The 13,963-nt window shown below is 43.5% G+C and overlaps 1 protein-coding gene across 1 annotated transcript in view; it reads right to left on the reverse strand.

Moving 5' to 3' along the window:
• Nucleotides 1–1,292: 1,292 nt before the first annotated feature.
• The window catches only part of cacna1g (calcium channel, voltage-dependent, T type, alpha 1G subunit), a 230,136-nt gene continuing 217,465 nt past the window's right edge, over nt 1,293–13,963 (reverse strand). The window contains exons 36-39 of the mRNA XM_029527030.1: nt 6,342–6,549; nt 5,917–6,086; nt 2,217–2,288; nt 1,293–1,868 (exon numbers count right to left, since the gene is read on the reverse strand). Coding sequence (XP_029382890.1) covers nt 1,293–1,868; nt 2,217–2,288; nt 5,917–6,086; nt 6,342–6,549 — 1,026 coding nt within the window. The remainder of the gene's footprint in view (nt 1,869–2,216; nt 2,289–5,916; nt 6,087–6,341; nt 6,550–13,963) is intronic.

A 13,963-nucleotide genomic window follows, 5' to 3' on the forward strand; every position in this document is an offset into this window, starting at 1 on the left:
TTGTGGGGCAACAGCGCTAACCACTACGCCACCGTGCTGTCCTGGCTTAGGGTCATATTACTTAAAATATAAAAGTTGAACCCTAGCACACATTGGACCATGTGAAGTCAATCTGTAAAATGAAGTTAGTTGAGTACAGTGGTGACGCTATTGTAAGCAACTGACATGGGGTCCTATTTCCAAGGTCAGCTCAATTTTCCAGATTTCCATTGTCATTAAAAGCTGGTAAACAAATTTTATATAGTGTCCAGTCCAAACGTAATTTGACACTAGAAGTGCATTTTCGAGAACCCTGCAAGTTCATATCATAAAACTGTTATGTGTTCCAGGATATTTTTATGCAACAATGAAGTCCTCACTCTCCATCATCGTGAATGAAAGCCAACTCTACTTGACCACAACTGGCTGGGTGTCTCAGTGACTGACATGGTGATAGAAGTGACAGAGAATATGAGACTGAATTCGATAAGATCAAGCAATCTGTGAAAAACGTCAAGTGCCTGCATTTCTCTCAAAAACTTAAATCATTACGGTGTAAAGCATATCCTTAAAATTCCAAGTTCAGTTTAATACACACACACACACACACACACACACACACACACACACATACACACACATATATATATATATATATATATATATATATATATATATATATATATATGTATATATATATATATATACGTATATAATTCCTACAAATACATGGTTGCAGAACTTTCAAAAACATTCACTTTTGTCAGTAAATTCAAGAAAGCTAGAAATTCCTACAGTGGGGGGAAAAAAAATAAAAAAAAAATAAAAAAAATCACAAAAGACATGAAAATAATAATCAAATGAAATTTGAAAAAACAACATCCTGTACAAACACTATGGCCAATAATTTAAGAAAATAGTGTCTTTCATACTTTCATATTGCTTTGTACCTCCACTGACTGGGCAAAGTCTACCCTATGCACCAGGTGGTTTGGATGCAACCACAGAGGATGTGAGATCCCAGGTACAGAAGTCTTTCCAGAGGTTATGGGGCCTAGCTGCAGCCAGAGGGACGCAGGCAGGTTTGTGTTGTCTTCTCTGGTTGTTTTGGCAGTAACAATACAAAGACAAGGGGTGGTCACACTACTACAGTACTGAGCTCCTCATGAGACCAAGGATGATCTTACCGTTTGTTGTAGTTTTACCACTAATTGTTAAAGCATTATAATTAGAACTATGATAATCAGAAACACATTTTGTGATTGCGTGTGGAAGGTTCGTCAAGCCATTTGTGTGTGCTTGAGTATCAGTGTTCAGTGCTCAGAACTTTTCTTCTCAAAGGAGAAGCTGGGAAGAGTCAATAGCTTCGTATTGGTGCTGAGGTTTGATGAGCCTCCAATCTGTTCTGAAATCTCTGCAACTCCCAGGTCAAAAGAGTCCTTAGAATCACTGGATGGTGCTCTCCTTCTCAGGCAGGTCTCCTGGATGGAAAGGGAAGAGGGTATACCAAAACCACCAAGCTCACCTAGGTAGAGACCAGACTGGGGCTCCAGGCCATCTAGGGGATCTACAGAGATACAAGGTGGGCTCATCTTCTCCTTGCGTCGAGGTGAGGGTAGCGAGGTCTGAGTGGGGATCTGGGTGTGAGTCTGCTGGCTGTCGGGCCGTGACACAGACCCAGAGGAGTTGAAAGTGATTCTGCACTTAGGGCTGGACTCCATTGATGAATATACTTCTAGAGAATGGTGTTGAGGGTCATCCAACCAGGAGGAGGACCGGGGGTGGGACAGGAAGGTATGACAGCCTTGCATGTCAGCACTGTGGAACCTTTTCAGGGGTTTCAAATATGGACTTTGACTCACCTGGCAGCCTGCAAAGGAGCTGTAAGCCTTATTACCACCACCACCACCGGTCTCTGCCATGATGTCATCACTGGCATCCAACCCAGTGCACGTAATGAGGGACACTTCCTGATCTACCGAGGCCTCCTCCTGGTGGCGTGACCCTACTGGTAAGGTTGGAGGAAGGAGGGAAGAGGAGGAGGATGCTGGGGAGTAAGAAGTGAAGTAGTGTTGTTCATGATGTTGGGCGGACATGCTGTCAGGGTGTGAGGGTTCGGGGACGGTGCCTGGGGTTGCAGGTACCAAACAGAGAGCATGTTGTTGAAGATGATAGGAGCAGGATGTGGGAGATGTAGGGGAGGGGCAGGAAGACGGAGTGAGCCCCAGTTTAGACACATTGACAAGTACTTCATTACTCTCCTCACCGTCTGAATACAGCGCCTCCTGAGAATCAGTAGACACTGCAACCTGGAAGATGGTGTACAGAGGGGATGGTGATATATTTTGGTAATAAGAGGCGCATGAGCAATAAGATGGAGGGAGGGGGAAATGGAGGGGAGTGAGAGCACAGGCTTGAAGAGATATTAGTTATTGTGAATTGATGACAGTAAGAAGCAGTAGTTTGTCTCAAAGTTCAGTCAGGTTAGCAACGTCCCAGAATCCTTAGCTGTGATTACAGAGAGTTTTACTTCCACCATTATATTGAATATATATTGACGTGAAACTCCATTGCATTTAACGCATACAAAAGTAGATTGAGTAAACATTTGTATTCTTTGCTTGTTTTTTTTTTGTTTTGTTTTGTTTTAACTTAAAATAGTATAAACCTTCCTTGTCTCAGAAATATTCATGTTGTTCCTTTGAATTTTATTTGAGCAGACTGACATTAGAGGGCTGTATTCACATTAATTCACTGAAGGTGGAAAGTTACTCTTTTTATTTCCAATTGCAATGTGCAACTTTCACAGATGCGATATGGGCACTAATAATCATTTTTTATACAAGTCTTTAGTGGGACAGCCACTTGTATGCTAACTGAGCTCTTGACACAAAACCTTTTAAATTGTCAGTATTAAAACCTTAGGATGAATTTGCAAAAAAATTCTGATCAGTGTTTTCCTGTTTTCATCCTTAGCTCTGTAACAAATCCTCTACTCTATGGCAGGCTCATAGGTAGAGGATAAAACTACTACTACGGAGTGGGAGTGCAGCATTTTCTTAAAATCATAAAATATCCTCAAGATCTCATGACTTGGTTCTCACAGATGATGAACTAGGGAAAGAGAATGAATGATACTTGAATGTCAAGTTTTTGAATTACGTTAGTTCAAGTAAACAAGGCTTCAAATCCATGGGACAGGCAAACAAGGTTTGCATTTGCATTTGTATAGTCGAGTGCTGCGCATTTTACACATGTTTAGTTGCATGTCTTTCCCTATATTACACTTAACAATGTGACCACAAAGAAACCTGGTGCCAAAGATCTCCCTGCCATACTGGGACAATCACAGCCACAGGAGTCAATGATCATGTACTTTTATTGCTACATTAACTATTTAGCGTAAAACACAAGAAACTAGTTTGATAAAAAAAATGGACCAGACTCATTAACTCCCTAAACAACAACTCTCACCCTCCCCTATGTGCCCCAAAGATAATATCTAACTAGGCCAGTAAGCAGTGATAGCTAACATGCTCTTGGGGTCATCAGGTGGAAACCTTTCACCAGTGTTTCATCTCGTTAGGCCCATGACACTTTCAGGAGGCTAGACAGTGATCACTGGTGTCCCAGAGTCACCCCCCTAATACCAGCAATCACCGCTCCTCACACAAAGACAACTATGTCAAACGGCACTACCATCAACTACTCTGACCTTTCACCAACTACACCAGTAAAAACGGGGTGGGGATACAAACCCTGGTTTGGGTAGGGGAGAGAAATAGAAGAGGTGGAGATGAAAGTAGGGATGGGATAGAGACCCTGGTTTGGGTAGGGGACTTGAAAGTATAGAGGGTGCAGGATATGGAGACAAGCTACCCTAGCAGATTCAGCAAACAAACTCACCTGAACAGTCGTATAAACAGAGAAAAAGTACAAGTCACATCAAACCAATACAGGCCAACTCACGTGGACCAACCGCATGGTCTCAAAGAGGCTCAAAGAGGCTCAAACAGGCTAAACCCTCCAATTAAATACACTTCCTCTTCTTGGATTTCTTCCTCCGCTTCTCCCAAGAGTCTGTTTATCTTAAGTGCTCCCCCCTGCTGGGCCTCCAACTACTATTACGTCTTCTAATCCAAATTCACTGACTGGCTTCTTTTTTTTTTCCAATTTCCCAGTCTGGGATAAATAAAGTATCTATCTATCTGGCTCTTACTGCCTCATCTGACATTTCTTTCACTATTTTCCTTACACTCTGTCCCCTTCCTCCTAACTCCCTTAACAAAGCAACAACAGATCTTGCAACAAACCCTCTACATCCTACCTCCACTGGACAAATCCTAACTAAAAGAAAATACACAAGTGCCTCAGTACCTTGATACCATGTATACAATAGCCAAATGCATATCAACTGTACTTCCCTGAGTTGTGGGTAAAATTGCCAGCCGAGTAATATCTTTGTCCAGCTAAATTACATTCAATCACTTAGCTAATTGATAATCCACAGATAGAGACTTATAGGAATACAGGGAAATTCACTCATCATCTCATCTAAGTTTTCTTAAGCTTTCTTAACTTAAGCTTTGGGTACTTTGTGGCTAATGATTAGTAGAAGACAAGCACACATGATTCAAAGGTGAGAAAAAAGGAGGGAATGTCAGGGCTCCGCCCTGTCATGCTCTCCTCCTCCTCCTCCTCCTTTTTTTCCCTCTAGCTGGGTTTCTTGCTCTGGGCTCTCCTGCACACCTGCAAACAATTCAGGACTCATCAACTCCACCACCTTCCTGGGGTATAAAAGACTGGCTGCTTCACCCACTCATTGCCAGTTTGTCTGTTCACCTTTGTTGGTAGACTTGTGGCTCCTTTCTGAACCAGATATTTAGTTGTTCAACTTGTCCTTCTGTGAAACTGACTCAGTTTTTATCTTTACTTCTGTTTTCAGTGCCCTGCCTTTTGCCTCAGCCCCTTCCAGCCCGGTTCCCTTCAGTGCGCCTATGAAGCCAGCCCTGAGTTCTTTCAGAAGTTTAGCAGTTTGTTTTCTCTAGTGTCCTTTTGCTTAGTTGTCTGGCTGCCCTTGATTTGTGTACTGAGCCTAGCTATTTTCCAAGCGACTCGGATAATCTTATGTTAATTTTTTGGCTCTGGAAATAAATCCAGTCGTCACTAGCCTGTTGAGCGGAGTATTTTTTTTTTTTTTTTGGATCCCCTTGAAAAGGAAAGCCTGTATCTGTGGAGTGGGGAAGTGAGGTGGGATCAGGTGGTGAGGAGGGGGGATTAGGTTGTTTCTTGAAAATGATCATGGAGTCCAGCTCTGAACATCGCCAGCAGTAGCTAAAATTTACACAAAAATGTGACAATGTTCCTCAGAAACAGGAATATCTGTGTTTAATTAGTGGTTCAGGGTCAGATTGCTTTTGAACCAAACTCAGCTGGGATCAGAGAATAACAGATGTGATATGGAGAATGAGACAGACAACGAGTTAGTAACAGAAAGGGGGAAAAAGATAAGAGTAGGAAAGTTAAATCGTTTCGAAGAAAGATTTAAACCAATAAATTTAGACCATTACTTGGAGGAAAAACAACATCTTTTTACTGTTGTTTGAGAAGAAAACCCTGCAGTTAATACCCCATGGATAGCCTTGAATAGTGGTCTATTGCGCTTGTCTGTATGCTACAGCTTTATTAAAAATGTTATCATTGTGAGTCACTGTGAATATGTAAGGTTCTTGCTCCTCAACTCCATTTGCACCTGTTTTGATGAGTACATTCAGCCCCTATTGTGTTTGGTAGACTAGACTTGCAACAACTCAGAACAATAATCACACATAGGTGAGAAACATTTGTATAGAACAGCAATTTCATCACATACAGTATGACATGAACAGGTGAATAGTGCAAAAATCAAAATCTGAAAAAAAAATATGATTCTTTCACCTGTCTGCGGAGTGTGCGGGTGAATGCATGTGTGCATCTGGTAGGAGGTAATCGCGGTAAACTCCCTAAGTCCGAATTGCTGTAGGGGCTGATAGGTCTGAAGAGGTTTGTGGGAATAGCCCTCTGCTGAAGAAACCCCTCTGGTTGTGAGTACACTGAAACACTGGAGCCTACACAAAAACAGACACAGCTCTGACAGGTAAAAAAAATATTAGGAAATAACTTATTTGCTTTTCATTTCTTATTTCTTTCAACAGTTTACATCATATTAAAAATCTCCCAGCTTACCTATCATAATGAAATGTCACATATTACATAGCAAATAAAGAAAAAAACACGATACTGTGGTGTCTTAAAAGTTATACTCCTGGAATTTTTTGTTCTTAGATTTTATTATAGTATTAATTAAAAATTAGATATCTTACCCATTCGTGCCCTATGTATGTCCTGCATGTGCTGGGGCCTCTTAGTCTGTGTTAGAAGTTGGGAACGAGTTGTAACTGTACAACCAAAAGGCTGCAGGGGAAAGAACATATAGCTGTCGTTGGGCAGGGAGTGCGTGCGTCCCACCATTGGCTTCCTGACGCTCAGCAGGTTGTCCTGCATTGACTGTGAAGGATCAAGTTGCTCTGGCTGTAGAGAAAAAGAAAAGGTTAGGGTTATTAAGGTCATTCTGGAGCTGGAAGGGTTGGGGTCTGCTTTTTACTCATCTGAACACTGACGTTCAATGACAGTTCTTAACCTACTCACAGTTGATATCTCTCTTGGAGAGAGTTAACAGAGGATCTTTACATTTGGAGTTCACTGGCAGAGCTTCCACAGATCACAGTGAATATTGAAATTTCCAAGGACAAATTTTGGACAAAGTATTTGAAGGGTAAATGCAGACATAAACACAAGTCACTCATGCAGGTCTATTTAAGCCTGTCCTGTGATTCAGGACAGATTCGCATTCCTCATAGAGCAACTGGAGCGCCAGTATACATCACAAATGTGACAATTCAAAAAGGAATGAAAAGTACCACACCACGTGAAAAAACTCAGATGAGCACTGATTGCAAAGGATTTTTTAGAAAACAGAGCAAAGGAACCAAAAAGGTTAGCGAAAGGAGCAAGAATGGCAATGGCAGAGATGAAAGGACAGCAAAACTGGCAGGTGAGGAAGTGCGCTACTCTACTGGACTTGACTGGACTGGATTGGAGGAAAATATATACCAGGTTGGAAAGGTAGAAAAAGACAGAGAAGATAAAAATTTCAAAACATAGGGTTATATTTCAACACCACCACTATCTCTTCAATGGCCTTTGTTTTGAATCATGGAACACCAGTAAATTCATGTCATGCGCTGCCAGCAGTTCTCTGATTTTGAGACTGATTAACCTTGGCTGGTTGGCTTAGATGTGCCGTATGAACTGAGTTTCATGAGGAAAACATGCAAGCATTTTGAAGTGATGGGATGATTATTTTAAACCACCAGGCTTACAGAGAGAACTAATGGGTGTGTATTTGCTATTCAACAGCTTGGGAGCTGAACAGGAAAGTTAAGCTTGCAAAAGGTACTTATGAAAGATGCTACAAAGAGATATAAGCATTCTCATACAGTTGCCTTTAATAATGTTTTAATGCCCTAACCACAGGTACAAAATATTTGTTTAACTCATTTAGCACATTAGTTTCTTTCTGCAAACCTAACCCAACCAAACATGTGTGAGTGCAGTATACCAAATGGCTTTGGAAGCTCCCTGGGAAAGGAAGCAAGAGGGAAGTGAAGGCGGCGCAGGGATTGTAAACAAAAGCAGGGATGCAGGGCCAGCGGGCTAGCTAGGCTATGGAAGAGGCCACACAAACCACCATTTCCCAGCCTCTCCCCACTAATGTAAGATCCCTCGCCAATGAAATGGATGAACTGAGGCTCCAGGAGGCTTTGGACAACTTCACCAGAGATTGCTGTGTTCTACTCCTCACCGAAACATGGCTACACTCATCCATCCTGGACTCAGCTATTAAGCTAGCATGCTACAAAACACAGGCCTCGACAGGACCAGTGACTCCGGTAAGAACAAAGGAGGAGGCTTGTGCATATGCATCAACAAAAACTGGTGTAACAACAACAATGTAGCAATGATGGCAAGTCATTGTTCACCCAACTTGGAATATTTGACTGTGAAATGCTGGCCATTCTACCTCCACCACCACATCCTTTTACAACTTATCCCCACATACACCCCCCTCTGAAAATCCACCCCCCCCACCACCATCAAGAACATTAAAACGTGGCCAGAGAGTGTTTCTGAGCAGCTGCAGGTGTGTTTCAACAGCACTGACTGGGCCATCTTTGAGGACAAAGACCTGGATGTATTTACGGACACTGTACTATGCTACATCAAGAACTGTGTAGACATGGTCACAGTGGGGAAACACATCTGGATCTACCCCAATCAGAAACCCTGAATGACCAGAGAGGTGAAGCAGCTGCTGAGGGAGAGAAATACTGCCTTCAAAGCTGGTGACAGCACTCTACAGCACAGCCTGCGCCAACCTGAAGAGAGGCATCAGGTAGGCCAAGGAGGACTACAGGAGGAAGATTGACACCTGGACGGCAACAACAGCAGGCAGGCATGGATGGCGGTTCAGCAGCTCACCAACTACAAACCCGGCATCAGAGCTGCTGAGGGTGACACGACGCTGGCAGAAGAACTAAACCTCTTCTTTGCCCATTTCAAGACCGAACACAGGAGCAGCCACGCCGCCACCACCGGCTGGGACCAGCTCCACCCTCACGGTGGGGGTGCATGAGGTCAGGCGCAGGCTCAGGGGTGTAAACCTATGCAAAGCAACGGGCCCTGATGGCATCTCCGGACAGGTGCTGAAAGACTGCGCGGACCAGCTCACAGGGATCTTCACCAAGATCTTAAACCTGCCCCTGACACAGTCCACAGTCCCATCCTGCCTGAAGACCTCCACTATAGTCCCCCTACCCAAGAAATCCCCCACAACCAGCCTCAATGACTACCGACCTTCACAGCTTTTACTGCCTCAGGAGAGCCAACACCATCCTGAAGAAGTCATCCCACCTGGGCCACTCCCTGTTTGAGCCACTGCCGTCAGACAAACGGTATAGGGCCATGAAATCTAGGACTAACATAATGAAAAAGTGTTTTTTTTCCAACTGACGTTAGAGCCATAAATGCATAACACTTAGCACCTAAATAGTGTGCAAGACTTTTATTTTCATATTACCATCTGATGCAACTACACTTTCTTCATTACTGTTTTTTTTTTTTTTTTTTTTTGCAACTGCACTACCTCTGGGTAATATCAACTTTCACACATCTTCCTGGCTACACCTTTTCTTTCTACTACTCATTAGTAAACCATGTTTACTAAATATGTCTCTTGTTCTTTAGTTTCTTGTTCTCTTATTCCCTAGACTTTGTAAGTCTGTATATTGTTTATATAGTTGTAAAAATTGTTCACATACTCGTATAGTTTTTATACCCTGCACTGAAGGCCAACACCTTACTTTTCATTGTATTTCTCACATCATCTCAAGATGATGCAGAAAAACTAGTCCATGCATTTGTAACTTCTAGGCTGGACTACTGTAACTCATTACTATCTGGATGTCCAAACAAATCTCTGAAAGGCCTTCAGTTGATTCACAACGCTGCTGCACGAACATTAACAGGAACTAGCAAAAGAGATCACATCTCTACTGTTTTAGCTGCTCTTCATTGGCTGCCGGTAAAATACAGAATAGAATTTAGAATCCCCCATCATATCTCAGAGAGCTCATAGTTCCTTAATGTCCAAATAGGCCACTCCACGCCCTAGATGGAGGTTTACTTGTGGTTCCTATAGTCTCCAAGAGTAAATCAGGAGGCAGATCAGTTATCAGGCTCCTCTTCTATGGAACCAACTTCCATTATCGGTCTCGAAGGCGGACTCTTTCAACCCTCTTTCTATCTTGCACCCCAAATCTTTCTACACCATAGGAGTAAATTATGTCTCCCATCTTCTCTAATCTATTGCTTGTGTTTCCTCCTAGTCTGCTCAAAATTATTAGTGCCTGACTGTCTCCCATTCTTTGCTACTATTTGCCATAGGCCATTTAACTCAAGATTTCTGCTCCATATTTCTCTCTGGCCTATTCACCTCAGCATCAGCTGCATCCCTCCTCCTCTACCTCTGTGGCTATGTTGCTGATATCCTTCGAACTGTGGTCCATGCCCCTATCCTTCACTGAGACATATCCAACTTGTAGTCTTATCCGTTGCAGTGTTACCATGTAGTCTGCCTGTGAGTCATCTTCCACCCCTGCTCTTGCTGACCCTTGGGCTATTTTCCTTATCTGACTTGTAGCTCGTGCTGGTTGTGACAAGGCTGCTGAACCTTGCCCTGCTACCATGGACTGCTAGTCCATCTTTGCCTCCTGTCAGCTGTCTATCCAAGATAGTCTTCCCTTGTTGTCAGGGATTAAAGTAAACTCAACTGTAATGAGGTAATGTTCGGTCAAAAGAAAGTTTTGAGGGAAGATTATTAACCTGTCAATTTCAATGCCATATGTTAGAACAAGGTCAAGGATATGATTGTAGCTGTGAGTGGGTTCATTCACATGCTGGGTCCATCCACTCTATAGCTATAGCTGCTATGATATAGGTCGAGGCTACTGGGGGAAGGATTGAGCATCTTTCTCTCTCTCCCCCCCTCCACATGCGTTGACAATAACCATGCTTCTTAAAAATTCCTGTTTCTCAGAGCTCTAAGCATTTGCACTGCATTTACTAACCATGTTTTACCAAAGTCTCTTACTCTCCCAGCCCCTCTCCTCTCTCTCCCTGTCCTCATCTCCCTGTCCTCCTCAGTCGCAGGTAATGACTCATCGCCATCCCTTGTTCCTGCAGCATCATGTTCCTGCCAACACTTGTTTTGAATATCCCCCTCTCCTGCTCTCATTCTCACCCTACACTACACCCCCCTGTTCTCTCTCTCTCTCTCACTCTCAACCCAACCGGTTAAAGCAGATGGCCACCCCCCCGAGCCTGGTTCTGCCTCTTTCTTGGTTCTTACGTTTTTTCTTGCTACTGTCACCAAGTGCTTGGTCATTGGGGGATCTGTTGGGTCTCTTTAAATAATTTTATAAGGAGTTTGGTCTAGACCTGCTCTATATGTAAAGTGCCTTCATGTAACTTTGTTATGATTTGGTGCTATACAAATAAATCTGATTTGACAGGGATCAAGCAATTTCGGTATCATCTCACTCCTCATTGTTGAAGGTAAAATCTCTCTTGGGAAATAGATTAACAACCTCAACAACCAGTAGCGCTGTACTACTGCCGCTGGAGAGAATCACTTTCGTGATCCATGTTTTGTTTGATAGGTGCTTATGTGGGAAATGTGAGGCTATGACCACAGCTGAGGAGAGCATGCGCTGCAGGGAGACAGACACCTACTGGACCTTAGTGGAGAATGTCACCCCCACACTCCAGGTGCAGTTCTTCACACAGCACCTGGGATTTGATGCTTGCTGTTTGAATCCAAACATGCTTCAGATAGCCTACATGCACTACAGCCAGGAGCATGGACAATCTCCAGGCCAGCAGACACGAGTATTGATTGGGATCTTCACTGTCCACTGCTTGTGGAAATTCATCTTTGTCCCCACAAAGCCATACACACATTTTTTATTTTTTTTTTGGTTGTTGTTGTTGAAAACTTCAGTATGTGGTTCACCTGCTGAAACTTTTGTCATGTTCAAGACTCTATGCTGTCCCGTGGCTTCCTGTTTTATTTTGACATCCTACTCTCCTCTCGTTCCAGGTAACTTGCCCTTCCTCCTGTGTTTCCCACTGGTCTGATTGTGTACCCTGCCCTGATAGTTTCCACCTGTTTCCCATTACTGTGCGTAGATATAGTTTGTGTTTCCCTTCTTCCTGTGCCAGTTTGCCTTGTCTTGTGAAGATTGTGAACCAGTGCTAGTCCATGGCCCTTTTCATGTCAAGTCAGGTTTTGGATTCTTTGATCAGGCTCTGAGGAGGATTTTCGATCCCCTCTCTTCCAACCGAGAGAAGGCCTGTGAATTGAGCAATATTAAATAAGGTACGGACTCCGTTTGTGATTATGCCATTCGCTTTCATACCCTAGCAACGGACAGTGGATGGAATGCCATGGCCCTTTATGATGTCTTTCTTGAGGGACTCTGACCAGATTCAGGACTTGTTAGTGCCCCTGGATTTGCCTTCTGACCTGGACTCATTAATTACTCTGGCCATAAGAACTGACAATCGTTTACAGCAGTGTCAACAAAGCTGAAAACAAACGGCCTCATCAGCTGGTTACCATCAGGGTTGTGTTGCAGCCACTAAACCCAGTTGGCGGGGTTCCTCATGCTCCCCATCACCGGTTCCACGGAAGAAGTGGTCACCCATGCAGCTGGGTCGAGCCAAACTGTCCACAGAGGAGCGTCGTCGGCGACTGCAGGATGGCAGGTGCTTCTATTGCAGACAGCATGGTCATCTCCTCGCAGCATATCCAGCAAAAGGGCAGGCTCACCAGTAGACGGGAGAATCAAGGTACAAGGTGAGCTACTTCTCCTCCACTGAATTCTCTCCTCAGGCGTTAATAGGTAAAACATCATGACACCACACTTTGTCTTGGGGTCCTCATTGACTTTGGGGCTGATGAGAGCCTCATGGAGGGGATTTTGCCACAAGACTCAATCTGAAAGCTGAACAACTATCCTGTTCTATAGAGGTGCTCTTGAGTTTATTATTTTGAGTGACTCACAAGACTGAACCACTAACAGTTGTCATTGGTGACCACCATGAACTCGTGTTTTCATTCTTACAGATCTACCGAGTATTCTCTTATTATGGGCCTCTCATGGTTAAAAGCGCATAACCTGCACCTTAACTGGAGTACTGGGAGGGTTTTTAAATGGGCTGAGAGTTGCAAAAACAAGTCTGTCACGTCATGTCATGATTTAACTGTGAAAACTGGTTTTAATGTTGGCTCTTGTTAATTTTCACGCAGACTTTGAAACTCCGGACCTGACCTCAGTTCTCTGATGTTACCATTATCTAGATGAGGTATTTAGTAAAAGCAAGGCTACCTCCCTCCCTCCTCACAGACCCTATGATTGTCCCTTTGACTTGATCCCAGGGGCCATTATTCCTAAGGGTAGATTGTATTCTATCTCTGATCCTGAGAAGAAGGCCATGACAGACTATATCGAATCATCATTACAGGCTGGCCTTATTCGCCCCTCTTCGTCTCCAGGTGGGGCAGGGTTCTTTTGGGTTACTCCGACCATGTATTGACTATGGGCTACTCAATGACATTACCGTTAAGAGTCGGTACCCTTTGCCACTCATGTCATCAGCTTTTGGGCAACTTCAACAGGCCAAAGTCTTTAAAAAACTAGACCTAAGAAATGCCTATCACCTGGTTCAACTCCGAAAGGGGGATGAATGGAAAACAGGCTTAAACATACCTATTGGTCATTATGAATACTTAGTAATACAGTTTGGGCTGACTAATGCTCCTGTTGTCTTTCAAGCTATGATCAATGATGTACTTCCTGAACCACTTTGTCTATGTTTACTTTGACATCTTGATCTTATCCTCAGACTTGGACTCTCATGTTCACCATGTACAGCAGATTCTCCAGCAACAGCTGGAGAACCAATTGTATGTTAAAGTTGAAAAAAGCAAGTTTCATGCATGTTTCAAGTTTCACTGTATCTTTCCTTGGCTTCATTATAGCCCCTGGAAAGATGCAAATGGTAATGCTAAAGTTAGCGCTGTGGCTCAGTGACCGACACCTAATAGCCATAAAAAGGCTCAGATTATCAGAAACTTAAGAATTGCTGTCTATGAAAATTAGCAAATCCTAAGTGCCATAGCTACACCCCTCCACGCGCTCATATCTCCACTGACATCATTCCAGTGGTCCTCTCAAGCTGAGGCGGCCTTCCAGTAGCTCAAAGCACGGTTCACTACCGCCGCCCTCCTCACGGTTCCTGATCCCAGCCGGCAGTTTGTGGT

This window comes from Echeneis naucrates, chromosome 19 (genome assembly GCF_900963305.1).
Source record: "Echeneis naucrates chromosome 19, fEcheNa1.1, whole genome shotgun sequence".
Lineage (NCBI taxonomy): Eukaryota > Metazoa > Chordata > Actinopteri > Carangiformes > Echeneidae > Echeneis > Echeneis naucrates.